Consider the following 25,534-nt stretch of genomic DNA (forward strand, 5'->3'; position numbering starts at 1 on the left):
GGCGCAGATGGTCGAGAAGGGAACCCAAGTGCCTGGCGGGGGGCAGACTGGGACAACAAGGACCTTGACCCCAGAATAGCCTTTTCTCTTCTGGCCTTTCCTCCCTGGAGATAACATCCAGGCCTCAGTTGTGTTTCAGCTCCAGGCCCAGAAAAGCAGCAAAACCAGGTGGGCGATGCCAGGACCAACTGCAGTGACTGAAGACCCCCTTCCCTGTCACTGACCAATTAGTGGAGACCATGACCCTGCAAGGGCACACCTGGAGAACTGATGACTATTCGTCTGAAACCCCCTGAGACCTACCCTAAGATTCCTGCCCGTAAGAGAGAGACAAAACGCCTCAAGAGGATGGACCCAGCTAGAACGCTCTCCCTCTGGGGAGCAGCCCACACCATTCACTTTCCCTTCTTCTCCCACTTCTTTATTCGCAGGTACCCTAAGGCAATCGGCAGCAGCAGTTTTTCCCTAGCTTTGTCCCCCCTGAACCTGTCCCTAAGGTCCCTTTTCTCTGACTTCCCGGGGAGCTAAGGCAGCCCAGACCAGGCTCTCCTGTTGCTTCTTCTGTGTGAAGCCCTTTCTTGGTTCACCGTCCCCAGCTGTAATAAATGGATCCTCATAGTCCCCTGGACTTGTGTTGTGAAGTCTTTCCTACATGAAGTGAAGAACCCACACACTGCAGATGGCTCTAGGCGGACCTTCTCAGGGCCAGGCCCCTGTCCAGTACCATCAGTGCCACTTGTACCTGGCCTGACCAGATAGGCTCAGATGGCAGCAGGGCCCCTCACTGTGCATAGGTTCAGCCCCCAGGTTCCCAGACCGCCATGAGAAAAGCATTCAGGGTGGTGGAGTCCTTCAGGGCTGCCAGACATGCCTTTCTGATCCTGCACATTTGCTGAGCACCTACTGGGCCAGGCCCTGCGCTGGCCACCTGTCTTCCCCTTGGAAAGAATTCAGACTTTGTCAGAAGTCACAAATCAGCTGCCTTCCAGCTTCCAAAGTTGAGTCCTCTCCATGGCCCAGCTCACCGTGCCCCAGCACTCACTGCCCCCATGTCTACTCAGGCCCCGGCCTCCTAGCTTACGGCCCCGGAAGCCTGAGCTTTGGAGCCAGCAGCTGAAGCCTGGAGATCTTTGGTGTGTTAGGCCAGCAGCCAGTACTTACCCAGGCAGGCTCTCCCGCCAGGTGCCCCAGTCCCAGTATCATAATCAGTTGCAGGCAGGCGGGGAGGGTGTGGCTGGGCTGGGTTAGGCTAGCCTGGGTGACCTGGGTAAGGGTGTGGCCCCTAACAGTCCCTCATCCTCAGAGACGTGTCGGGTCCCAAGCCTCCTCTAGCCTCTCTGGGCTTAGCCAAGGTAAGGGGGAGGCAGAGGAAGGGCTACCCTGGAGGCACCCTGGAGTGTCACCCTGGAGGCCGTGGCTGGACTGGGGGAGCCTCCATGGCCCTGGCCACTTTTCTCTTGTGAGACTCTCACAGGCTCTCTAATCATTCATTTTCTCCTCTGTAAACCAGGACCGATCAGCTCCAAGCTCATGGGTGGGGGTGCTGGGAGGGTTCCGGGGGGTGGTCTAATCTAGGAGAGCCTTCCTATGAGGACAGACTCCTGCTGCTTAAAAACAGCAGGGAGTTCTGGCCAGTGTGGCTCAGCTGGTTGCAGTGTCCCATAGATCAAGAGGTGTGGGTTCGATCCCAGGTCGGAGTGTGTATGGGAGGCAGCAAGTCGGTGTTTGTCTCTCACATCAGTGTTTCTCTCTCTCTAAAACCAATAAACCTTATTTTGAAATTATTTAAAAAATATTTTACTTATTTATTTTTAGAGAGGGGAAGGGAAGGAGAGAGAAACATCAATGTGTGGTTGCCTGTCGCGTGTCCCCTTCTGGGGATCTGGCCCACAACCCAGGCATGTGCCCTGACTGAGAATCAAACCAGTGACCCTTTGGTTCACAGGCTAGCACTCAATCCACTGAGCCACACCAGCCAGGGCTATTTTTTAAAATAATAATTTAAAAATAGCATGGAGCCCTGGCTGGTGTAGCTCAGTGGATTGAGCGCGGGCCTGCGAACCACACGATTGCAGTTCAATTCCCAGTCAGGGCACATGCCTGGGTTGCAGGCCGGTTCCCTGCAGGCCAGTTCCCAGCAGGGGACACACAAAAGGCAACCATACATTGATGTTTCTCTCCCTCTCTCCTTCTCCCCTTCCCCTCTAAAGATAAATAAATAAAATCTTTTAAAAAATAGCATGGAAATGAGACCCCAAAAGGGTGGGGAAGTGTGGGGTGACTCTGAGTCTGGTGCCTAGCCAGGCTCCTATTCCCAGTGAGGGGTCTTCATCAAGAGGGGACAGTGCCTGGTCCTGACCCTGAGGGCCAATCAAGGGGTGCTCCTGTCTATCACCAGGACATTGGGGTGTGTTGTTTTTAGGCCATTCACCTCTGATAAGTTTCCCTCCAAACATCCCAGCCCTATGGGTGGGGGATTAAATGGGTCAATGTAAAGTGTGTGCAGTAGGTGCTCAATAGTTGTTGCGGCTGATGTTAGGTTGATTGTTCCCCAGGGCAGGAGGGGCCAGGAGCTCCTCCTGATGATCAGATGGCAGAAGCCTCTGGGCTGGTCCTCCAGGACCCAGCCACTTCCTAGTGCACCTGCTCCTGGGACAAGGCGTGGTGGTCGGAATGGGATATGGGAGCGACCTTCTACAGAGACCAATGTGCCAAGGGAATGGGCAGCCTGGGTCTGGGGAGGCAGCTCTTTCTGGAATCAAACGTAGGGCCTGGGGGCCCTTTCACCTTGGGAGAGTGGGGGCCCCTTAGAAGTCCGGGTTCTTCAGATGAGGAAATCGCGGGGAGCTTTGGCAACTATGGAAGGTGGAAGGACTATAAGGGAGGGGTGCTGGGAATGCTCTGGGTAGAGTGGATGGGGGAGCAAGGACACTGCGGGGTTGGGTAAGTAGGAGGCTGTGGAGGGACGAGGACGCTGCGCACACTGGTCGCGGGTTCTGGGAACGGGAACTTTGCCTGCGCGGAACACTCGGGCACGGCCGGCGGGCAGTCCGAGCGCCTTTGGGGGCCGGACCGTCGCGCGGCAACGTTAGGAGCCGGCGGAAATGGGGCTCGTGTCCCGCGGCACTGTTACAGTAGGGCTGGGACCTGCTACGGCTGTTGTCTGCCGGTGCCGGCCCAACGCTGTCCCCAGCCGCACCCCGAACCCGCCGCCCGAGGGCGCGCTTCCCCCGGGAGCAGCGGGTGAGCATTCGCGGGAAGGGCAGACGACCCTGTGGTGTGACCGTAGGGCGCCGCCCCTCCGGCCCTGGGCACCCCGGCTTTGGGCCCAGCTCCCTGGCGGCGGCAGCGGCGGGACTGGGCTCAGGCGAAGGAGAGCGAAAGGGTATACCAGAGTGTTCTCTCGGGGCCGGCGCTGTCTCTAGCCACTCGGAGTCTCTGTTCCATCATCCATGAAATGGGGACACCACTGGCCGCGGCCCAGGACCGGCCTACGACGACTTAGGGGTGCAGGGAGCGGCCCCCGGCTAGCGCCCCCCCACCCCCACTCGCGTCCCTGGAGCGCGTTTTCCCAGACCCGGAGGATTTGTGACAGGGCCTCGTGGATTCTTTTGGCTAGGAGCCTGGTTCCTGCAGAGTGAAGGGTGCCTGGCTGGTTTCCTTTGACCCACGCAACTTGGGCCCCGCTGTAGATTCTTCCGAAGGGCATTCAGGGTCAGAGGAACTTTATAGTTGTCCCTGACTGCAGTAAAGGGCAAAAAAATAGAATCCATTCTTCTGAAATGGGGGGTGGGGTGGGGGGAGGGGGAAGCACTGTTCACAAAGCATGAGGAAAAAATGTTTTTTTGAAACACAAACGGCATGGGATAAAAACTGATTGTGAGCTATTGAGGAGCAGTGACTGGGAGGCTTCACAGAGGAGGGTTTCAGCCAGTGAGATGCCCCTGGTCAGTCATATCTGGGCTTTACCCTGGAATTCATGCAGAGGATGAGAGGGAAGTACACCTCCCACTTAATAAGGTAGACAGACTGTTGGCCTGTGGTTCTGTGGGAAGGGGTGTCCCAGAGATCCTGACTGATCTGGGAATGTCTTGTTTCATAAGGGAACCTGGTGTCATTCTTAACAGGGCAGGCTTTTCCAGGTATGTGCCCTTGTTTTCTTTTTTCCCTCTTTTAAAAAATTTTTATTTTAAAAAAAATCACAGTCTTTAAAGATGTGCATGTTGCCCAAGTTGCTGCCCTGCTTTCTCCCATCTGCACCTCTGCTATCGATTGCCTGCTCTTTCATCTCTTTCTGGCTGTATGATGTGAGCAGACTTCTTTGTGTTCATCACTCCCAGAGGCTGAGGTGGGAGCAGGAATGGGAATTTGCCCCATAATCTGTTAAGAGTTCTTTCTCACTACCCCACGGATAAGAACATCAACTTCTGCCTTCTGCTGTTCCTTAGACATGAGTTGCTTCTTTTTTCTTCTGTTTCAGTAAACTTTGTAGATGAAGCATAATGCATACAAAGAGAGTGTACAGCGTGCTGAGGTTTCCCACAGTGAACAACACCATGTACCCAGCTTCCCCTAGAGCATCTATTTGTCATTAGGCCAGTTGTGCATTTGGGAGTCCTGCTGCTGCTGGACTCAGATGGACCCCTTTCAGCTGGAACCCACAGCTGTGAAAGGTCCCTTCTCCCAGATGGCCTTTACCCACTAGCCCCAGGTCAGGCTACCTGTGGGGGAGGAAAGCAGCTACATCAGTGGCCTCTTAAACCCTGGGCATTTTTGTCTGTGTGAGGCCTTCCAGTGTCCCCTGATCTTCAGGAAAAGGCTCTCTGTGCCTTCCACAGTGTCACACTGCTTTAACATGTGTGTCTCTCTCTGTCCCGTTGTCTCCAAGGGGCTGGTGATCATAGAGTCCTGGAGGCCCAGGCTCATTCCAAGGCCTGTGTTTCTCCCTCTGGTGTGGGTTCCAGCTTGGGGATCTTAGCTCAAGGTGGCTGCTCTGCCCTTTATGCTGGTGATGTGGGGCAGTCAGTGTCTGGGAATGAGCATGCCTCAAGCTGAAAACCCTCAGTCCCTGCTGCGTGAGGTCCTGCTGCTTGTCTGGCCTCGTGTGCGAGGGGCTCAGGTGGAAGAATGAGGAGCTTGCTGGGAAACTCCTCCCCAGTGAGCTTACTTCTGGGCAAGTTAAGGCTTAGGATCCCACAAAATTCATTAATTGCAGCTGGTTGGGGGTGTCTATGTGAGGGTAGTTAGAGGCCAGGAAGGCTGGTGTCCCTCACCCTCAGAGAATATGATAATATCTCTTAACGTCCCAGGGCTGGTGAAGTTCTCCCACTCCCACTTGTGGATAGCTACCTGGTTGGAAGAATACATCCCAAAGGAGGTGCTCAGCTGTGACAAGAGGAGACACTCCTCTGTTGGGAGCCCTGTCGTGAAGTGGTGGATGGATGGGGCTCCCAGGGCAGGTTAGGCCCATCTGGAGGCTCGGAGCATAGGCTGAAACCCCATGAGAGCTGAGCCTGTTCTCTGAGCACTGAGGCTCCTCCAGGAAGCTCACTGGGCAGGGAGGCAGGCTTAGGTTCCCAGGCATCTTTCCGGGCATCTGAGGCATCTGTACAGGTGCCCAGGCCACCAGCAGTCTGCACATGTCTGGTTTCCCTCAGCCCAGCAGCAATTTCTTTTTTTTTTTTTAATTTTATTTAGTTATTTTTCAAGTACAGTTTTTTGTCTATTTTTCCCATCCCAGCCTCCCCCGCCCCTTGTTCCCCACCTCCCTCCCATTTCCACCCCCCTTAGTTCTCGTCCCTGTGTCCTTTCTATTTGTTCCTCCAAACCCCTCCCCCTTTTTCCCCTTAACTTCACTTCCTTCTCCCCTCTGGTCACTATCCCCTTGTTCTCTATTTCAGTGTCTTTGTTTGTTTTTTTTTTCTGCTTGCTTGTTTGTTTTGTTGTTTAGCTTCCTGTTAAAGGTGAGATCATATGGTATTTGTCTTTCAGCACCTGGCCTATTTCACTCAGCATAATGCTTTCCAGTTCCATCCATGTTGTTGCAAATGGTAGTAGCTCCTTCTTTCTCTCCCAGCAGCAATTTCTTTAAGTTTTTGCCTTTAGTTTTGCTAGCTTAGTAAGTGAATCAGGGTTCTTCAGTGTTAATTTGCATTACTTTGTTATTGAGACTACATTTTTCCATGTGCTACACATAAAAAACTATAATCAGTTTTTTTAGAAACAAAAGTTAAAACCTCTTGTTCATCTCCACACTCCTTGTGAGTGGTACCAAGAAGGCCATGTAACCTCATTCCTGTTTTAGCCTGCTTGTTTCCGAAATGGGGGAAAGCACTGACATGCCTTGGGCAGGGGATGGAGGGTAATTTGGGGTCTGTGCTTACAACAGCCCGGGGCAAAGCGAGGGTGCCGGGGTCCAGCCTCAGCAGGGTTCAGGGTCCCTGAAGGATGGACAGCGCAGGTGACGAATGAAGAGCCAGACACTCGATTGGATGCTGGAGAACAGCCAGCCTCTGTGGGTCTGACCGAACTCTCAGAGTTTGATTTAGGCCTTATTTTTATAGAGATTGTTGTATAACATTAAAGGAACAGGTGCATGGCGTGATCAGTTAAGCAGAAAAAAACAATACAGAGGTAACCAGGAAAAGTACTAGAATTTCCATAGTTTCAGTTATGTTAAACAAAAGTCGTTTTGACCAGGAGAGCCATTAATCAGACAATTTGAAATAGCTCTATGTACAGAGTTTGAATGTCTTATTGTCTATTAAAGTTCTTAGAATTTGGCATGGGGCAAAAGGGTACGCTAGACCGAGCAGAGGTTATAGGAAATTTATTATAAGGCCTTTGTAATGCCTAACTTAGCTATCTATCTTTCTGTCTAAAATGTTTCTTTATGTAATGTGGACACTAATTCTTTGGTAAATGTTTCTGCGTGCTTAGTTTGTAGTAGCTAACCAGTTTTTCGCATTTCTTTGCCTGTCTACTTCTAATTAATATATATTCCTGTCCAAGGTAGAGGAGGGGCTGTAACTCCATCAACTTTTAGACATTCAGGGGCTACTTCATTGGGGGTGACTTTGGTCTCTGGCCAAGAAATTATTTTGTATAACTTCATTGGAATTATGTGGATCATTGGGCCTGAAATGCAGGTGTCTAAAAATCCCACCACCTATTAATCTCAACAACAAGCATGCAAGGGAGAGATAGACAGGAAGTCCAGTCAAAGTTGCCTCTGCTGTGCAGATGCATCTCATCCATCCTGACTGTGTCAAGGGACGGCTGTTTGTTGGCTCCCGACATGAGGGCAGTGCCCTTGGGAGATGGACAACCAGGGACCCCCCCACCTCCATGACCAAACCCCAAACCTGGTCACCCCAACCATGTGGCCATGTGGGGTGTGCCCATCAGGGTGTGTGTGCCACATGTTGGCTGTGGCCTGCAGCCACAGTGCTGCCAGCCACCCGGGGTCATGCAGGCATAGTGGTGGTGGTGGCAGCTCTGAGTTAAGCCACTCCCCTCTCTTCCAGCGTCTCCAGCATGGTGTTTAAAGCTTTCTTCCCCACGTGCTGCGCCTCGGCAGACAGCGGCCTACTTGTTGGACGATGGGTCCCAGAGCAGAGCAGTGCTGTGGTCTTGGCTGTGGTGCACTTCCCCTTCATCCCCATCCAGGTCAAGGAGCTTTTGGCCCAGGTGCAGCGGGCCAGCCAAGTAGGTGTTGCCGTGCTGGGTACCTGGTGCCACCGTCGACAGGAGCCTGAGGAGAGCCTGGGCCACTTCCTAGAGGGCCTGGGTGCCATCTTCTCCCACGAGCCTTGGCTCCAGCTGTGCCGGGAGAAGGACAGCAAGTTCTGGAGCTGCAAAGCCACCCACCAGCAGGTGCCTACTTCCCCTCGTGCCCACAGTGAGGACCAGGTCATGCTCATCTTCTATGACCAGCGCAAGGTGCTGCTGTCCCAGCTGCACCCGCCTGCAGCCCTGTCTGATCTCCAGGCTGGAGATGCCACAGCCAGTGCTTGTGGCTTGGCTGCTGTCTTTGACACAGTGGCACGAAGCAAGGCACTATTTCGAAGTGACCAGTTTGATGAAGGCCTCGTGAGGCTGAGCCACTGGCAGTCGGAGGGTGTGGAAGCCAGCATCCTGGTGGAGCTGGCCAAGCAGGCCTCGGGGCCTGTCTGCCTGCTGCTGGCCTGCTTGCTGTCATTCATCTCAGCTGCCAGCACCTGTCGGTAAGTGCTCCTGAGGCTGGGGTGGGAAGGAGTCACTCCTGGGGCCTAGGCCCACCCCTTCAGGGTGGAGGCCCACACGAGCCCTCCTCAGGCTGATAGCTGCCCCCACACCTCAGCTCTTTCATACTCCCACCCCTGGTATTTCAGAGGACGTCCTGAGGTGGGCTATTTTGGTGGCCCTCACTCCTGAGGAGGAGCTAGGTTTCCTGGCAACCTCAGCGCTTGTGTAGGCCCCACCGGGTTGGAGTACTGGGTGAACCGCAGACAGCTCCAGCCCGTGAAAGGGAGATGAGATGATGGCACGGGCACGTGGGGTAGTTACCGACTGACGGCTGATGTTTGCCCGTCTTGGTGTTGTTTGTCCTCCTGAACACATGAAGGCCCTCCCACTTCCTTGACCCAGGCACCCACAGGAAGACAGGCAGCCCTGGAGGCTGCAGGCGGGCTCCCGCTCACTGACAGCCATGGGTGTGGGGTGGTGGTCCCCATCCTTGACTACTTCCTAGAATCATCTGGAGCACTCCTGGCTACAGGTCTGGCCAAGGGATTTGCAAAAGCCCCTGAGGGCTCTGGGGATTGCTGGGGGCAGAACTAGGGTGTCTGGTTGGGCTGTAGGGACCCCTCTTTCTGTGAGAAGCCATCTCCCTGCTGGGGAGCAGCTGTGCTATACCCTCAGGCACCCTCTTCCTTAGGTCCAGGGTTCAAGTTGTCTGGTTTAGGGACTGGCCTTGCCTGCTCACCAGGGCAAGGCCCCTTGGTATCTGTGGGTGGGCATGCTTTGGGTTGAGGGAGCTGCAGGGGACGGGTGGATTGCAGTTTCATGACTGCTTTGGAGTGAAGTATGTCAAAGTGTGTCTGAGCCTAGGTACAGTTTTGGGGTGAGAAGATTCTTAGCTTTTATTGGCTTTCAAAGGACTGAGAAAAGTTAAGAACTGCTCACGCACCTCAAACACGGATTAGCCCGTCTGTCAGGGCTGGTCAGTGAGTGGCAGTGGCTGTCAGCATGGCAGTGTTCACATGAGTCGTGGCTGTCACTGCAGTAATGAAGCCACTTTGTTTCCCCGGGGCAGGCCCCAGGGTGCTGTCTCAGCCCAGGCTGCCTAGGGTTGGTCTTAACGCTGCGGGGACCGCTGTGCAGGCAGGGGTCTCTGCAGCCAGTGTGAAGCTACCTGCCATTTGGAGTTGGTTGGGGAGGGGTGTATGCTGAACGAGTTTTCTCTCTCTCTCTCTGTCCCTCCCTCCCTTTCTTTCCTTTCATTTCTTAACATTGGTTTAAAGGTGCTTGGTTGGAGACGGAGCTTTTAAACTTTTCTAAGTCTAGACCCCTTTCTTCCCAGGAATCTAAGTGCTTGCTGGTTGGTGGCTCTGCACTTTGCACAAGCCCTTTGTGTCCCCTGCTGGCAGCAGGAGCAAGGTCATGAGTGGAAAGGGGCTCTGGGCACGGCTGAGTTGCAATGCAGTACTCTCTTCATCTTTGCTTGCAAGCAGCTCCCCTCAACATTTGAGTGTCTGTGGAAGCATCTCAATGCATCCTTTGCCTGGAGAGAAATCAGTCTCATTAGACAGCCAGGTCAGCCCAGAGACCCTTGACGAAGGTCACCGATCCAACACAGCAAGGTGCTGGGTGGTGAGACAGCACATTCTGTCACTACTAAGGTGGCCTGGGGTCAGCATTTTGTGTGATGGTTGGTCTCCCTGTTAATGGTCGTGAATAGACCATGAGCCCCACTGGGCCTTCTCACTTGTGTTCCTGCTCTGCTAAGTTCAGGGCTGTGGCCATCAGTGTTTGGAGCCATTAGCAACTCTGGCTGAGCCTGGGCTGGTACTTCCTGTCTGCACAATAAGGGTTGCTGGTGATATGGAGGCAGCCCTTGCTCCCTGGTAGGCAGGAGAGCTCCAGGAGGACCCGAAGGCCCATCCCTCTCTGCTCCTTCACAGGTTATTCAAGCTGTGGCCATTGTCCTTCATCTGGAGCAAGCTCTCCACATGTGAGCAGCTCAGGCACCGGCTGGAGCAGCTGACACTCATCTTCAGCACCCAGAAAGCCGAGAACCCCTCCCAGCTGATGAGGTTCGGGGCGAGCCCTGGGTGTGCTCTGCAGCGGCCAGATGCATCATAGGCCAAGCCCTTCCCCACCCCCTTCTCCGCACCAGACCCATCCTTGCTGACCTTCTATAGCCCGGCCGTCCTCACCACCCACTCCTTTTGGACCCCTTCTTCCAGGAAGGCCAACATGCTTGTCTCCGTGCTCCTTGATGTAGCCCTAGGACTTGTGCTGTTGTCCTGGCTCCACAGGAAAGACCGAATCGGGCAGCTGGCTGATGCCCTAGTTCCTGTGGCTGATGTGAGTTGGATGAGGTGGAGCCAGGTCTGGACTCTACCACCTGCTTTCTGGGGTGGGGGTGGGGCCCTTCCTGGGGGCAGCAGAGGCCCCTGCACCAGCCAGAGCAGCTCTTCCCCTCCACTTTTTGTGGCCGTTGGAACAGCCCTGACCCTGAGAGCTTTAAGAGGCTTGGGTCTGCCAGGTGCCCGTGCTCCCAAGCAGGGTCATACTGCAGCTCCTGGCTTCCACCTTCTCTTCCTGAAAGTGGTTGTGTATGGGGGCCATCCTGAAGTCAAGGCTTTTAGCAGCAACCTACCTCCCTCATCCAGCTTAGTGTCCTCATTGTCTCCCCCAGTGCGTGACTGTTTCTGCTCTCCTGGCTGGCCTTTGGCTTGGCACCTCTACTCAGTCAGCATCATGGGAACCTTTCATGTACCCGGGGCTGTCTATGTGCGGTTGAGCTCTGGCCTCCCACCTTTTAGTGGTCACATTGCTCCCAGCGTTGGTCTGTAGTTCCCATGCTGAGAGCCGGAGGTACCAGCTCATCTGCCGTGTGCCTGGATTTGCCTTGCACATCTGGGCAATGCTTCCAGGGCCTGGGTGCCATCCCCCTCCTCCCTACCACATCATCCTTCCCTGCATTTAGCTTCTCTGCCTCCCTTCCTTAGAGCCGAAGGCCCTGTCACTTCTGTTGGAAGCTGGTTTTCTTGCTTAAGGCAGTCCCTCTGATACTTTGGCCTACCCACAGTCCTCTTCAGGCACCTCCTGTGGTAGCGTGGCTGAGGCTTGACTGGGTGGCCCATATGGACTTAGCTCCTACTGGCTGTGAGAGTGTCTAGCCATGGGTGCTTGCTGGGCCTACTTGTGGCCGGGCCAGACTCTGAACAGGAGCCCTCACAGGCTGAGAGTGTCCGTGGCTTCTTGGTGTAGCCCAGCTTCTGAGAGGAAGGAGAAAGGAGAGTCTGAGGGCTGGGAAAGGGGCTTGGTTGCTTCACCTCCTCCTCTGTACTCTGCCTGTGGCCAACTTCACCCTAGACCTCTCTTCAGCAAAACTGCTCAGAAATATAAATATTTAATTTAAAAATGAAAGCCTCTTCCTGCTGCCAAGCTCTTATCCTTTAAATATTAAATAGGCTCTCTTTATAAAGAATGTTCTGTTCCCCTCCTCATTGCTCCTGCCATGGCTAAGGCCTTCATGCTGGGCTGGGAGAGGCCTGCAAGGTGAGTGGGTGGGGGTGGTGGCAGACCTCTGACTGTGAGGCAGGGCTGTCCCTCCTTTGGCCTCAGCGTTGGTGATGAGGCTGTGAGTCCTCAGGGCCTGCCCACTGGGGCCAGCATGGCAATAGACAATGGCTTTCCTCCTGAGCCAGCTGGGATAATGGTCAGCTTCCCTGCCTGCTCGCGAGGCTCCCTGTGGTATCTCTGGCCTTCATTCAACATCGATTTGACTCTGAGTTCCCTTCTGTAATTCCCTCTAGGGGACACTCCTGCCCTCCTACCTACTACCTGGGCCCCTGGTGGTCTTGACACCCTCACCCTCACCTGAGGCCATCCACACAGGGCAGGCCCAGGCCTCTGCTATGGGAGGTGGTTGGATGGGTCCTTACTGGAGCAAGATTGGGTGGGCCCATGGTTTCCCCCTCAAAGGTTATAGTGGGTCGGGGTCTGTCCCGCATCCTGGAGCCTGGGGCCAAGGGTTCCTGTGGCTGTAGTGGCCATGGTGGTGAGATGGGGAAAGGACGTTTTGTTTGGAGGTTGACTCCCATCAGGAGCTACCTGTCTAGAGGGCCAGGGGCAGATTGTCAGCATTGTAGGTTGTGCCTCTCTGCCCCACATCCCAGAACATGTATGGGGAGGGGTTCCATGGCCAGACAAGTGTGGGAACCCCATGTGCCAGTCATGACTGGAGATGGTAGTCCAGACACCTGGAGGAGGGAGCCCAGTCTACTTTTGGCGTGCACAGTTGGGCTGGCCCAGTTTGTGGACAACATGCCCCTCTGTGTCCTCCTAGCGAGTGGCCGAGGAACTCCAGCATCTGCTGCAGTGGCTGATGGGTGCACCTGCTGGGCTCAAGATGAACCGGGCACTGGACCAGGTGTTAGGCCGCTTCTTCCTGTATCACATCCACTTGTGGATCAGTGAGTGCTGAGGGTGGGTGGGCCAAGGTGCTTCCCAATGACCCCTGACTTGGCTCCTAAAGCATGTGACCCCAGGGATACAAGCCCTGGTTGAGCAGGACAGTGGGGCCCAGACCTGGCACCATCCCCTTGGTCCCTGCTTCCTGCCCTCCTTGTGTCCATTGTGTATGGGGCTCTGCTGTGCTAGGCTGGCTGCTCTACCGAAGGATGGCCAGTGGCATGGTCTGTCACTCAGTTTTGCAGCAACCTCGGGCACCGTCCTCAGTGAGGACTTGGGGGGACCAGGACGTCCTGAGCACCCCCTCAGGGCTGACCCCCCTCCTGCCAGGCTACATCCACCTCATGTCCCCCTTCATCGAGCGAATCCTGTGGCATGTGGGCCTCTCAGCCTGCCTGGGCCTCACAGTTGCCCTGTCCATCCTGTCGGACATCATCGCCCTCCTCACCTTCCACATCTACTGCTTCTATGTCTATGGTGCCAGGTGGGTGTGTGCTCCCAACCCCACAGGCTGGCTGGGCGCAGCCCTCCACGCCCTGGGTACCGCAGACAGGCTTCTCAGACTGAGCTGCTGTGGGGCGGTGCGGCACCCGGGCTGGGTCCTGATGGTGCCGTGTCCTGTAGGCTCTACTGTCTGAAGATCTGCGGCCTGTCCTCGCTCTGGCGCCTGTTTCGGGGGAAGAAATGGAATGTTCTGCGCCAGCGGGTGGACTCCTGCTCCTATGACTTGGACCAGGTATTGGGAACGACTGCAGGGGAGGGAGCACCCCGGCCCCAACTGGCCAGCGTGACCTCCCAGCTCCAGTGTAACAGACCCTGCTGAGTGGGCACCGTGGGGGCAGCCACTCTCCTGTCCTGAAGCTCACTTGCTGCAGCAGAGTCTGCAGGGGACAGGGCCAGTGTGGGGCCCTTAGTGCAGAACTGCGCCCCAGGTGGAAGGTGGACCCTGTTCTCAAGAGGCCAGTGGGTCAGCGGGCACTAAAAGTGACTTTGGCAGTGGGATCTGAGGATGACCCAGGAGGGAGCCTGTAGGTAACCCAGGCACGGGACCTGGCCCTGGATTGTCCTGTTAGCTTGCTCAGACCTAACATGTGGGCCCTGAGTGGTGCCCTCTAGGTCCGTTTTTTGTTTTGTTTTTGCCTAATTTCCACAACCCTTTCATCTTTGGTGCATGTGGCTGAACACCCTGTTGGCCGGTCCTCTCGCCTTCTCCCCAACCCCCCAGGTGTCACTGGGTCTGGAGGCCACGCAGTCGTTCCCCTCCCAGTACTGAACAGGACTGTCATGAGTGGACTTTCCGATTTGTCTTAGTGTCCCACCAGCAGGTGTCCCCACTTTCTGCTCAGTTATAGGATCGGTTTGGTGGTGACGGGAAGCAGGGGTGTGGCCAGCGCTGGTGGGGCTGTCCTCAGCATGCGCTCCGGCTGATGCTGAGGGTGCCTCTTCTCCCGGCAGTTGTTCATTGGGACTTTGCTCTTCACTGTCCTGGTCTTCCTGCTGCCCACCACGGCCCTGTACTACTTGGTGTTCACCCTGGTGAGCCATGGGAGACTCTGGGCATGACACCTGGCTGGGGGGCCTTACCCACAGTGCTTAGAGTGGTCACTGCTAGCTGTGCTTGCCAGTCTGGCAGTTTGGGGCAGGCCACCCACTGCTGCAGGCCATGTTGGGTATGGCTGTTCTAGACTCTCTGGGCAGTGTATGCTGGGTCCCAGAGTGGTAGAGGTCCTACCCTGGGGGAGTACCACCCCCTGCTCTTGAACACTCAGCTGGGAACAGGGAAGGCAGGACCCATGGTGGGTGGGTCATAGTGGTGGTCTCCCTTTAGTGCCTGGCATAGCGGTGGGGGCTCAGATAGAAGGAGGGGAGCAGCACCTAGGTAGCCTGGGCTGAGGGGCCAGTGACTCATTTTGCTGGATCAGAGCACCATCTCCTCTGACCTTGTGGGAGGGCCAGCCACTCTTGCCTGCTGCTTCCCTGCCTCTTCATGCTTGGAATTCATGTTCCAGACAGGGTTCGTGCCCTCCTCTGGGTGGGGTCCGTGCTCTCCCAAGGCTCTGGTCACCCTTCATTGTGGCCCAGGACCCATCGGGCTGCTCTGCTTATGGGCATGTCAGCATGGCTATGGCCCTGGTCCCGGCTCAGAGGCCCTGAGCACTGTCTATGCTGCAGCTCCGGCTCCTGGTGGTCACTGTGCAGGGTCTGATCCATCTGCTCGTGGATCTTATCAACTCCCTACCGCTGTATGCACTTGGCCTCCGGCTCTGCCGGCCCTACAGACTCGCAGGTAGGTCTGTGTGCTGGGTGGACAAGCACATACCTGTGGGCCCTGGAGAAGTACCAACTGCACCACGTGTGCCTCCTACCTGGAAGTGGTGGTGTGCACAGGGTGGGTGGGCAGGGAAGACAGAGACGCCTGGTCCCAGGGCATCTGCACTGAGCTAGAGGTGGAGGGCTCAGCTGGTGCTTGGGTTCAGAGGCCATAGAGATGACTATTCTGATTTCATCTTTTTCTGTGACAACTGAATATCTGCCCTCAGGTCCATCCACAGTGGTGTAGGTGGTACCTGAATGTGGCTTGGAGAAGATATGTCCCTGTGTGGTTGTGTGAGGCTGTGTGTGCCTGCTGGCGCCCCTCAACTTTGGAGGAAGCAGGGCACTGGGTAGAGGACAGTGGGCTGGCCAGATCTGTGTGACAAGAGTGCCTTCCCCTCCGTACCCAGCACATTGCTAATTGCTGGGCCAGCACTCCCTGATCCCAGCCTCCTCCAGCCATCCCCGGTGTAGGTGGCTGCTTATTTGCACACTGACACTAACTGCTCTGTTGGCCACATGCCCCTAAGGGGAAGCTGCCCCACTTCAGACCTCGGGAGGCCCACCTAACTGGTCCCAGGGCTAGGGGTTGGCACGGGGATTTTGAACATGTTGGGGAGCTTGGGAAGCCCCAGCACAGCACCTATCTAGTGGCTGTTCAGGTGGCCCCTGAGGCGGTCACAGTGCTCAGGAGGCCCTGCATCTGTAACTGGGCAGCTTGGGGCACACCCTGGAGCTCATGGTGGCTGCTCCCAGAAGCTCTGAGCCAGAGCACGTGAGTGTGGTTTTCTACTGGCTTTGGGCCTAAAGTCTGCCTGCTGAATACCCTCAAATACTCTTTCCAAGGCACTCTCCCCACTGGTGGCCAGGCCAGGGACCCATCTACTGTCACTCAGCCCCTAGTCTCCACCCACACCTCCGAATGCTTGGACAGTGCAAGTGGAGAGCCTGAGACCCGGCACCCTCCTCTCCCATACCCTGGCTCGCTGCCAGAGCAGAGTTGTTTTAACTTCACATGAAAGGCCACAGATGCTGCTGCCTCCTCTCTTCTTCCCTGAATTTGCCTTGGGCCTCTTCATCAAATGATAATTAGCTCCTATTTCTCTTTTCAAAAAACTTTCCCCCTGGGAATTCCCAGGCTCAGGGGTCTAGACTGCAGGCCAGGGGTGAGGTAGATAGGTCCTAGCCGGCCATGCACACAGAATTTGGAAGACATGTAGATGCCAGGAGGACAGCCGCCACCCAGCCAGTGCCCGTTGGCTCCGTGGGAAAACCCAAGCCTCATTTGGAAAACAGCACAGGCTGTGCTCCACCGCCCAGCTGCTCTTCCCTGCCGGCCAGACGTTCAGCCTTTTCCTTTCAGTGGAGTTGTGTAGGAGGCTTTGATATCTGCCCAGCAGCCCATTCAAAGTTGCAGATGGGAAGGATGGGAGGGGTGGAAGAGCCCAGGTAGCCTCTGAGTGCTACCCAGAGACAAAGGAGCTGTCACTCCAGAGCCCCTTTGTCCATGCTGCCTCTGCTGACACAGGGCAGGAAGACTAATGGAGGCTATCTGCTGGGCTCTGGGAGGACACTCTTTTCCCTCACAAACACCTTGCTCTCCCTCCAGCTGGTGTGAAGTTTCGAGTCCTGGAGCGCGAGGCTGGCAGGCCCCTCCGTCTCCTGATGCAGGTAAGGCCTCCGCGTACCCCTAATGCTGCTGCCTATGGACAGATTCCCCCCACCCCCTGCCATGTTACTGCTCACATTCCTAGGCAGCTGGGAGCAGGCTTCTTTGTGCCACCCTGGGTTGGAAACCTCATGGGCCCAGGATAAGGTACAAGCAGAAGGGCCCAGCAGAGCTGACAGGTGGGGCCCAAGGGGAGAATCTCCCACTCCCAAGGCCTCTGGGCACCATGACCATCTCTGCCTGGGACCTTCCCCAGCAGAGTCCCTGGACGGGACCCCCTACACTGTCAAATACCTAGAGTTCCTGCCTGCTTGTTCCTGGGTCCCCAAATCCTGCCCTGAGCCCCAAGAGCTTTTGTTCCAGGTAGAATAGCACAGATTTGGCCAAAGTCAGGACACACATGTGTTCTCTGTTTGACTCCTTTATTTGAAAAAGTCTTGGGGCCTCCAGCCTTCAGGAGGGAACAGCCTATTTGCTGGGTGACCCCCCACCTCGGTGACTCACTGGGTGCCATTGCTGGGTTTAGGCAGGCCAGGTTGGCTTGAGGGTGACTGGGGGAGGTCAGATGCTGAGGGGTCTGCAGTCTGCCAGCCCAGCCCATCACTCCTCCCTGTAGCCTGCTCAGAGCAGATCATTCCCTCCTTGAGATGCTCATCCTACCACATGGACAACTGACAACAGCCCATCTAGCACAGACCTGGCCTTGTCACACAATTGTTTAGCCCAGGGACCTCCCCACAAGGGTATTCCAGGCCCAGAGACCTCAGGCCCCAGGGAGTTGGGGCTTTGCTTAGGCTGACTGCTGCTCTTGTGCTTTTAGATAAATCCTCTGCCCTACAATCGCGTGGTACACACCTACCGCCTCCCCAGCTGTGGCTGCCACCCCAAGTACTCCTGGGGCTCCTTGTGCCGTAAGCTCTTCTTTGGGGAGCTCATCTACCCCTGGAGGCAGAGAGGAGACAAACAGGACTGAGGGGCCCCAGCCACCAGCCACCAGCCCACTCAGCACCATTGCACGACCACGGTCAGCCTTCTCCCCTGGGTGGTGTTGACTTTCAGACAGCATGTGGCCCTTCACTCTGACTTTCCTGCCCCGAGTTGTCTGGGACCTCTGCAGGCCCTGCCTGTTGCCTATCCTCCCAACTATGAGGTTGAATTTGAGGTCGTGGGTGGTGAGCAGGAGGATGCTGGGGTGCGGGGTGCCCAGCCAGGTCAGCTGGCCTGTGCTCTATGACGAGCACTGTTTGCCTGAGGGCCCCCTTTCCATCTGTTATGATGACGCTATTAGCCCAATCCCCCACTGACTTCCCTCAGACCCAGGCCCTGCCTGGGAGGGGTTTGCAGAGCCCCACCTCTGCCCACCATGTCCTTCCCTACTGGGGTGAGCTGACATGTCTCCCTGGATGCTCCATGGTGGCTCAACCTTGTCATGGGGTGGAGGGACTCCTCCCAGGTGGCATTCAACAGTTCTTGAAACTCTGATTCTCAAGCATCTTCTTCCCTTGGGTTTTTTCTGCAGACACATTTCTGGGTCCCCAATGCATCCCAGCTGTTTCAGTGGGGCAGTGGCCAGCCACTATGGGGGATCCAAGCAATTGCTGACCCCTGGCCCAAACACTGCCAATGAGGCAGTGCCCCCCACACCCTGAATTACACAGGGTTATTTGGGATGCTTCCTGGGAAAATTGCTCTGCAGGAGAAGCCACTCACAGCTTTTGGGAGACCCTGTGTGAAGCCAGGCTGTATGGGGTACTCAGAGCTGCCTTGCTAGAAGCCGAGTGTGTGCCCACCCAGCTGCCCAGTTCCTGCCCCGTGCTCCTGCAGAACAGCCCACTTGGCCAAATCTCCCATCTCCCCTCACTAGTTCCCTAACAAAGTAGGCAGGTCCTGGGCAGATGCTTCTGTGCCTCTCTGGGCAAGGGTCCTGACACTCGTGCTGCATCTGCCTGCTGGCTGGCTGCAGGATCTGCGTGGGTGCAAGTCACAGAATCCCCAGGGCGAGGAAGCCTGAAGGTGTGGCTGCATCAATGAAGTTTTTCATCTTGGAGTTGGCAACTTTGTGCCATAGTCGGGGGCTGGGGGCGCGGTACTCCCTGTCCATCGTAGGCACGCCGGACTGTTCACTTCTGCTTCCCACACTCCTTGGCCGCAGACCACAGAGGGGTGTTGCTGAGGGAATCCCCACCGTCTTGTGGAACAGTCCTGGCTCTGCCTTTCTCTGCTGTGACATTAAAGCCTTCTGTGTGTTTGAGTGATACTGCCTTTTCATTGCCCCATGAAAGAAGTGGGGGCCCCCCTTCTCCCAGGGTGGTGGGACAGCTGGTCCTCACTGTTTATTCTGAGATGACTACCACATATTTTCTGGTGATACAAGATTGGGGGCACTGAGCACCCTGTCTCCTGGAGCAGGCCTCTCTGCAGGTCTGGTGGGTGGGTGTGTAGGCTCTGGCCCCTTGAAGGTGTCCTAGTGTGGGTGGACCCAGAGGGGTGCGGACCCAGGACCAATGGCCTTCTGGTGTCAGCCTTGCCCTTGCATGTGGGGGTGGTCTCCCAGGCCAGGGTTGCAGGCCCGCCTGTGGTTGAAGGGTGAGCCACGCCTGGCTCTGATGAATATGTCATCACCTGAAACTCAAGGACTCTACACAGGCACTCCTTGACTGTCCTCTACAGATTTCTGTAGAGGCTCCAGAAATCTTCAGGTAGCCTCCTCTGCATCTGTTGTCCTACCTATATAGGGAGGGGCTGGCCCAGAGAGTCACTCAGCAACTCCCAGGCCTGCACCTCCACCCACGGGGGGCCCCTGCATGTCCTGGTGGGCAGGGGCAGCGCCTCTGGCGCCTGCTGAAAACAGCCTCTACACTGTATTTCTGGCATTTGCTGAATTCTCTCCCCACTCTCCCTCGCCAGCCTGCTCATCCTTTGCCCACTTTTGCCTTTCACTGCTTCTGTGGGGGCTCCTGTCAGGTGAGGATCCTGCTGCTTGGCCCAGACCACTACAGCATGGTGGCCGTGCCACAGGTCAGGCTGGCAGCTGCGGCCCTCTGCCAGCTTCCGGGCTGCCTGCCCATTTCCTGGGTGACAGCTCTGGTGCCAGACCTGGTTCTTGCCAGACATAGAGGTTTCTGGCTCTGTCTGCCTGTGGGACTTCAGTGGGACCTCTCCATGGCGCCAAACCTGGGCCAGGGTGTCCAGAGCAACTGGAACCTTTGTGGGTGCTCAAGAGAGCCTGTCCAGAGCTTCAGGGCCAAGGTCCATTTGCCCTACTGGTTAAACCCTAGATGTCTCTCAGAGGAGAGGGCCTGGGTACAGCAAGAGGACAGTGGGTCCCCTGGAGGGGAGGGTGAAGATACCCCAGACCTCTCCCTTGTACCCCCTCTCCATACCTGAACAGATACTGGGTCTAGGCGCCTGTCCCCATCCTGCCCAGAACCAGAGAGTATAGGAACCATGAGGGAGACAATTCCCAGGCCTCCTCAACTGCCTAACACGCGGTGCCCGAGCACAGCTGACTCAGGACCTGCAAGCAGGCGATGTGAGCTGCCTTGTTCTTGGCCTGAGGCCCCTCAGCGGCTAGAATGTTGTCTTGTCCCTCTCTCAGTCCCCAGTTCAGGCTTGGCACTCAGCCCCAGGACATCCTTGCACAAGGGTATGCCGCTGAGTGGGAAGCCAGCTGTTCTCTCCACAAGACTTCTGGACACCGGGGAGTGGCACCCCTCTGGCAGTCCTTCCTCGACTGGGTCCTGCTGCCTCGGACCCTATGGGTTCCTGTGGCACCTTTTTGCTCTGTGGCTGGGTGTATGAGACATAGGGTCCCAGCAAAGAACCAGAAGCCCCTGCCAGAGGGTCACCCAGTTCTGCCCAGAATCACACCCTAGGGATAGGCTACCAACCTACGGTGGCTGCACCTGCTCCACAGGCCGTGCTGGGAAAGGCCCAGTCGGAAAATGTGCGCGCTGCCCTGGCTGACATGGCTTAGTTGGTTGGAGCGTCATCCCATGGACTGAAGGGTCACAGGTTTGATTCCCAGTCATGGCTCATGCCTGGGGTTGGACGTGTGAGAGGCAGCTGATGGAGGTTTCTCACATCCATGTTTTTCTCCCTTCTCTCCTTTCCCCTCTAAGAGCAACGAAAAAAAAATGTCCTTGGCCCTGGCTGCTGTAGCTCAATGGATTGAGTGCGGGCCTGCGAAGCAGACGATCGCGGTTCGATTCCCAGTCAGGAAACATTTGTGGGTTGCAGGCCAGTTCCCAGCAGGGGCCAGTTCCCAGCAGGGGATGCACCAGAAGCAACCATACATATTTCTCTCTCTCTCTCCTTCCCTTCCCCTCTAAAGAAAATAAAATTCTAAAAAGAAAAAAATGCCCTTGTGTGATGGGGGAAAAAAGTTAACACCATAGCACTTCCTCTGGAGAGGGGACTGGGTGGCTTTAGAGCAGGGAGTGGGCAGGGCAGTGGCAGAGGTAGGCTCAAGGCTGGGCGCAGAGACCCCTGACCTGATGACCCCAAGGGCCCTACTTGACCTTGAAGCTCCATTTAAGAGTGAGCAAGCACAAGCTGCTGGCTTCCCCTGTGTTGCATGAGTCACTGCTCAGTCCCTAGCCCCTCTGGGGACTCAGTCCCCCACCTCTGACTAGCTGAGGGCCAACAAGACCGCCTGCTGGCTGTTTCTGTAAACATTGTGTTGTGGGTGGGTGTACCCTTTCTGTAAACATGGGAGGCTCTGTCTGCTGTAGTCTGACATCTAGGGAATAGCCATTCCTGGGAGAGGGGACATGGTTGGAGGAAATGCACAAGCAGGACCACTAAGGTTCCTAGTGGCCCTGCCTATTCCTGGCTAGCCTCTGCACTCGTGTCCCAGCTTCCTGCTTCCGCTTCCTGCTTCCCCAAAGGGCCTGGAGGACACCTGGATACCCTCTTACCGAAGGCGGATGAGGAAGGCCCAGGAACTCATCAGGTTCTGCCCACCTAATGAAGGGACCTGCACCTTAGGAAGTCTCTCCAGGCAGCACACCGAAACAAAGGAAGCATCCGTGTGGCCTGCTGTCCAGTAACGGCTGCCGTCAGCTTTAGGATGGGAGGTCACTCAGTGTGGTGCTGCCCATGAAGGGGACTGTTCTCTGTAAAGACCACCAAATGTTGAAGGCATGGAACGGATGCAGTGACCCCCCTGGGAGGAAAGTCCCTCCTCCCCATTCCTCGCCTGCTGGGAGGAATGCCAGCCGGGCTGCCCTCAGTGTAGCACACCGGGGCCTGGTCGCAGTGTTGTTCCTTCTGTGCAGATCGGATTTTTAGGAAGCCCTAACTCTTGTGTGGCTTCTCCCTGACACACACCACTCTGTGCCTGGCGAGTAAGGGCTTGCATTTGGCTCCGTTTTGACAACTTTTATTATTTTTTTTAACAGCCATATGGAAGGCACGTTTTACATATCATAAAACCACCCATTTTAAGTGCACAACTGCATGATTTGTAGTAACTTTACCAAGTAGTATGACCATCATTGATTTTAGAACATTTTTATCGCCCCGGAAAGAAACCCATACCCCTTAAGCAGTCTCTCACCATTTCTCCCTACCCCAGGCCCTGGCAACCACTAATCTACTTTCTGTCTCTGGATTTGCCTGTTCTGGAAGTTTCATATAATGTAATGTAGCATTTAACAGTATTTCATTCCTTTTTATGGCTGAATATAGTCGTGTGGATAAGCCACATTTTGTTTATCCATTGATGTGCTTTCTTCTCATGTGGGTACTGTCTGCACCTTATATTGCTCACCTGGTTAATTGAATATTTCCCTATCAGTTTCCTGATGTTTACCATCACTACAATGCTGCAATGAAATTCTTCGAGCTCCTTTCTAAGGACTTCTTCATGCTAAATCAGATGTGGAATTATCAGCCAGTCCAACTTACCTCCCTGAGACCTGTTCCCCACATCCTGGCCCACAAGAGCTTTTGCCACTCTGATGGGTGAAAAGAGTACTATTTTGCTTTAATTTCCATTTCACGAGTGAAACTTACCTTCACACATGTTCACAGGCTTTTCATACTTCTTTGCCCATTAAGAAAAATAACCCTGGCTTCCAGTCAAGATGGAGGTGTAGGTAGACATGCTTCGCCTCCTTGCACAACCATCAGGTGGATCACAACTAACCTCAAAATAAAAAACACCCAGAAGTGCCAGACTATCAAACTGTACAGAAGTCTGACAACCAAGGACTTAAAGAAGCCATATTCATCCAGAAGAGCAGGAGGGAGCCAGGGAGCCAGGGAGCCAGGGTGCAGAGGAAGTGGTGTGGCAGCTGGTGGTGGATCAGGTAGTGTCATGTTCACGTGTGGTAGATAAAAACTGGGAGGGACACCTTGGGAGTGAATGATCCCAGCCCAGCCCCAGGCCAGACCACACAGCCCAGCGTTCCAGTGCCAGCAAATAAAGCCTCATAACTTCTGGCTGTAAAACCTAGTGTGGGTTAGGGTGGCAGAAGAAACTGCTGGTCTCTCAGGAGAGTTCATTTAAAGGGCCTGCACAGTCCTAGAATGTACTGAAACCCACCCATTCTTGGGAACCACTACCAGGGTAGCAGCTAGAGGGTTGCATATGGGAAGAGGATGAAGTGACTGAAAACAGGGTGAGTGCCAAGCAAGCCTCTAGCTGCCAGACAGTGGCATCGTCCTCTCTCTGACCCCTTCCCAACATACAGAGCCACAAAGCAGTGAAGTGTCTTACCCTACCCTGGCAAATATCTAAGTCTCCACCCCATACAACTTAACAGGTGTGCTAACACAAGGAATCAAAGCAGCTCTATCTAGTACACAGAAACAAATACAGGGAGGCTGCCAAATTGAGGAGACAAAGAAATATGGTCCAAATTAAAGAACAGAACAAAATCCAGAAAAAGAACTAAACAAAATGGATTTAGCCAGCCTATAAGATGCAGAGTTTAAAACACTGGTGATAGGGATGCTCAGAGAACTTACTGAGCACAGCAAAAGCATAAGGGAAGAAGTGAAGGTTACGCTAAGTGAAACAGAAAAATCTACAGGGAACCAACAGTGAAGGGAAGGAAGTCAGGATTCAAACCAATGATTTGGAATATAAGAAAGAAAGAAACAATCACCCTGAACAGAATAAAAAACAAGAATTCAAAAAAAATGAGGATAAGTCTAAGGGGCCTCTGGGATATCTCCAAATGTATCAACATCAGAATCATAGGGGTGCCAGAAGGAGAAAAGGAAGAACAAGAAACTGAAAACTTATTTGAACAAATAATGAAGGAAAACTTCCCTAATTTGGTGAAAGAAATAGACATACAAGTCCAGGAAGCACAGAGTCCCAAACAAGTTGGACCCAAAGAGGACTGCACCAAGACACATCATAATTAAAATGCCAAAGTTTAAAGATAAAGAGAGTATCTTAAAAGCAGCAAGAGAAAAGGAGTTACCTACAAAGGAGTGCCCATAAGATTGTCAGCTGATTTCTCAAAAAAAAAAAAACCACAAAAACCAAAAAACCTTGCCAGGCAACAAGGGACAGGCAAGAAGTATTCAAAATGATGAGAAGCAAGGACCTACAACCAATATTACTCTATCCAACAAAACTATCATTTAGAATGGAAAGACAGATAAAGTGCTTCCTAGGCAAAGTAAAGCTAAAAGAGTTCATCATCACTAAGCCCTTATTTTTTGAAATGTTACAAGGACTTATTTAAGAAAAAGATAAAAATTATGAACAGTAAAATGACAATAAATTCAAATTCATAACTATCAACAACTGAATCTAAAAACAAAAACTAAGTAAACAACTAGAAAAGGAACAGAATCACAGAAATGGAGATCATTTGTAGGGTTATCAATGGGTAGGGGGCAGGGGGAGAACAGGGGAAATGCTGCAGGGAATAAGAAACATAATTGGTAGGTACAAAATAGGAGGAGGTTAAGAATAGTATAGGAAATGGAGAAGCTAAAGAACTTAGATGCATAACACATGGACATAAAGTAAGAGGGGGGCATTACTGGAGGGAAGGGGATATGGGGCAGAGGGGGACAAAGGGGGAAAATTGGGACAACTAATAGCATCAATAAAATATACGTTAAAAAAAGGAAAAGAAAAATAATCCGTGCATCCTGTAAACAACCCCTTAGTCACTTCCTCCTGGAGGCCTCCAAGGTCAAGCCTCAGAGCCCCACGTCCTGACTCGCCTTGTGGGCCCTCCTGAATCCCCTCACCTAGCCTGATACGGACTCGACTGGACATCTAGGCTCCGCCCTGGGCACTTGGGGGCAGAGTCCTGTCACTCTACCTCTGAAGCCTGTGCTGCCAACACCTCTGACTACTGAAGCGGCAGCCACCTGCGGAGCCACCGTGGTTCTAGAACGTTAAAACTTCACAGCCACGCGCTGTGGCCTACAGCCTTGCCCGGGGCAAAGGGCATAAGCCCCGTGCTGCACCCCCGGGAAGCTCGCTTAACTCGCTCAGAGTAGCTTAGCCCACAGTCCCAGTTCGCCATAGCCTGGACACAACCACAACCCTCTCAACCCCGCCCCCTTCTGGATAGAAAGCCTTATCGCTCCCAGATCCCCAGCGCCGATTGGCTGCCTCTGCCCCGCCACTCCCAGGTCACGCCCCCGTCGCGGGAAGTCGGTTTCCGCAAGCGCCGTTCTAGGGTTCACCCCGCGCTCTCTGGGGTCTCTGCAGAAGCAGCCAGCCACAGCTTGCTAGGGGGTTTAGTCCTCCGGGCCACAGCTGCATCACCTCACCACGGGAACAGCCACCATCCAGCTCCGGTCTACTGGACGGAAGAGGGCGTATGCAAACAACCTGGAGTTACAATCTCCTGATTGGTAAGCGTATAGGGAAAGCAGTGGGAAGTA

General features: G+C 54.5%; 2 protein-coding genes across 8 annotated transcripts in view; both read left to right on the top strand.

Moving 5' to 3' along the window:
• Nucleotides 1–1,277: 1,277 nt before the first annotated feature.
• Nucleotides 1,278–18,917, top strand: PIGQ (phosphatidylinositol glycan anchor biosynthesis class Q). 5 transcript variants are annotated; one of them, XM_053671683.1, is made up of 12 exons: nucleotides 3,073–3,243; nucleotides 4,104–4,142; nucleotides 7,527–8,225; nucleotides 10,164–10,295; nucleotides 10,449–10,569; nucleotides 12,560–12,686; nucleotides 13,015–13,168; nucleotides 13,309–13,420; nucleotides 14,140–14,220; nucleotides 14,857–14,971; nucleotides 16,607–16,668; nucleotides 17,487–18,917. In XM_053671683.1, the coding sequence occupies exons 3-12, from the start codon at nucleotides 7,537–7,539 to the stop codon at nucleotides 17,637–17,639; spliced, it is 1,746 nt and encodes a 581-aa protein (XP_053527658.1). In that variant the 5' UTR covers nucleotides 3,073–3,243; nucleotides 4,104–4,142; nucleotides 7,527–7,536; the 3' UTR covers nucleotides 17,640–18,917. The 5 variants fall into 5 exon arrangements, 4 of the variants coding, with proteins under 4 accessions (XP_037013182.2, XP_053527658.1, XP_037013184.2 ...); XM_037157287.2 differs by lacking the exons at nucleotides 3,073–3,243; nucleotides 4,104–4,142 and adding an exon at nucleotides 1,278–1,352; XM_037157289.2 differs by lacking the exon at nucleotides 4,104–4,142.
• A 6,374-nt stretch (nucleotides 18,918–25,291) lies between these two features.
• Nucleotides 25,292–25,534, top strand: part of RAB40C (RAB40C, member RAS oncogene family) — a 34,583-nt gene continuing 34,340 nt past the window's right edge. For 2 of the 3 annotated variants that reach the window (XM_037157220.2, XM_037157222.2), the window contains exon 1: nucleotides 25,293–25,504. Coding sequence is in view for 1 of the 3 variants with exons in the window: in XM_053671635.1 (XP_053527610.1) it covers nucleotides 25,471–25,504 (34 nt within the window). In the remaining 2 variants the exon portion in view is untranslated. Of the gene's footprint in view, nucleotides 25,505–25,534 lie in introns of all 3 variants that reach the window. The other variant, XM_053671635.1, reaches the window with a different exon arrangement.

Source organism: Artibeus jamaicensis, unplaced genomic scaffold, assembly GCF_021234435.1.
Source record: "Artibeus jamaicensis isolate MK-2021 breed Jamaican fruit bat unplaced genomic scaffold, CSHL_Jam_final contig_700, whole genome shotgun sequence".
NCBI lineage: Eukaryota > Metazoa > Chordata > Mammalia > Chiroptera > Phyllostomidae > Artibeus > Artibeus jamaicensis.

Excerpts from the sequence above, each read along its gene's own strand:
- PIGQ (XM_037157287.2), top strand. The coding sequence starts at position 7,537 with ATGGTGTTTAAAGCTTTCTTCCCCACGTGCTGCGCCTCGGCAGACAGC. Across the intron at positions 12,687-13,014 it reads TCACATCCACTTGTGGATCA|GCTACATCCACCTCATGTCC; the intron begins GTGAGTGCTGAG and ends CCCTCCTGCCAG. Across the intron at positions 13,169-13,308 it reads TTCTATGTCTATGGTGCCAG|GCTCTACTGTCTGAAGATCT; the intron begins GTGGGTGTGTGC and ends CGTGTCCTGTAG.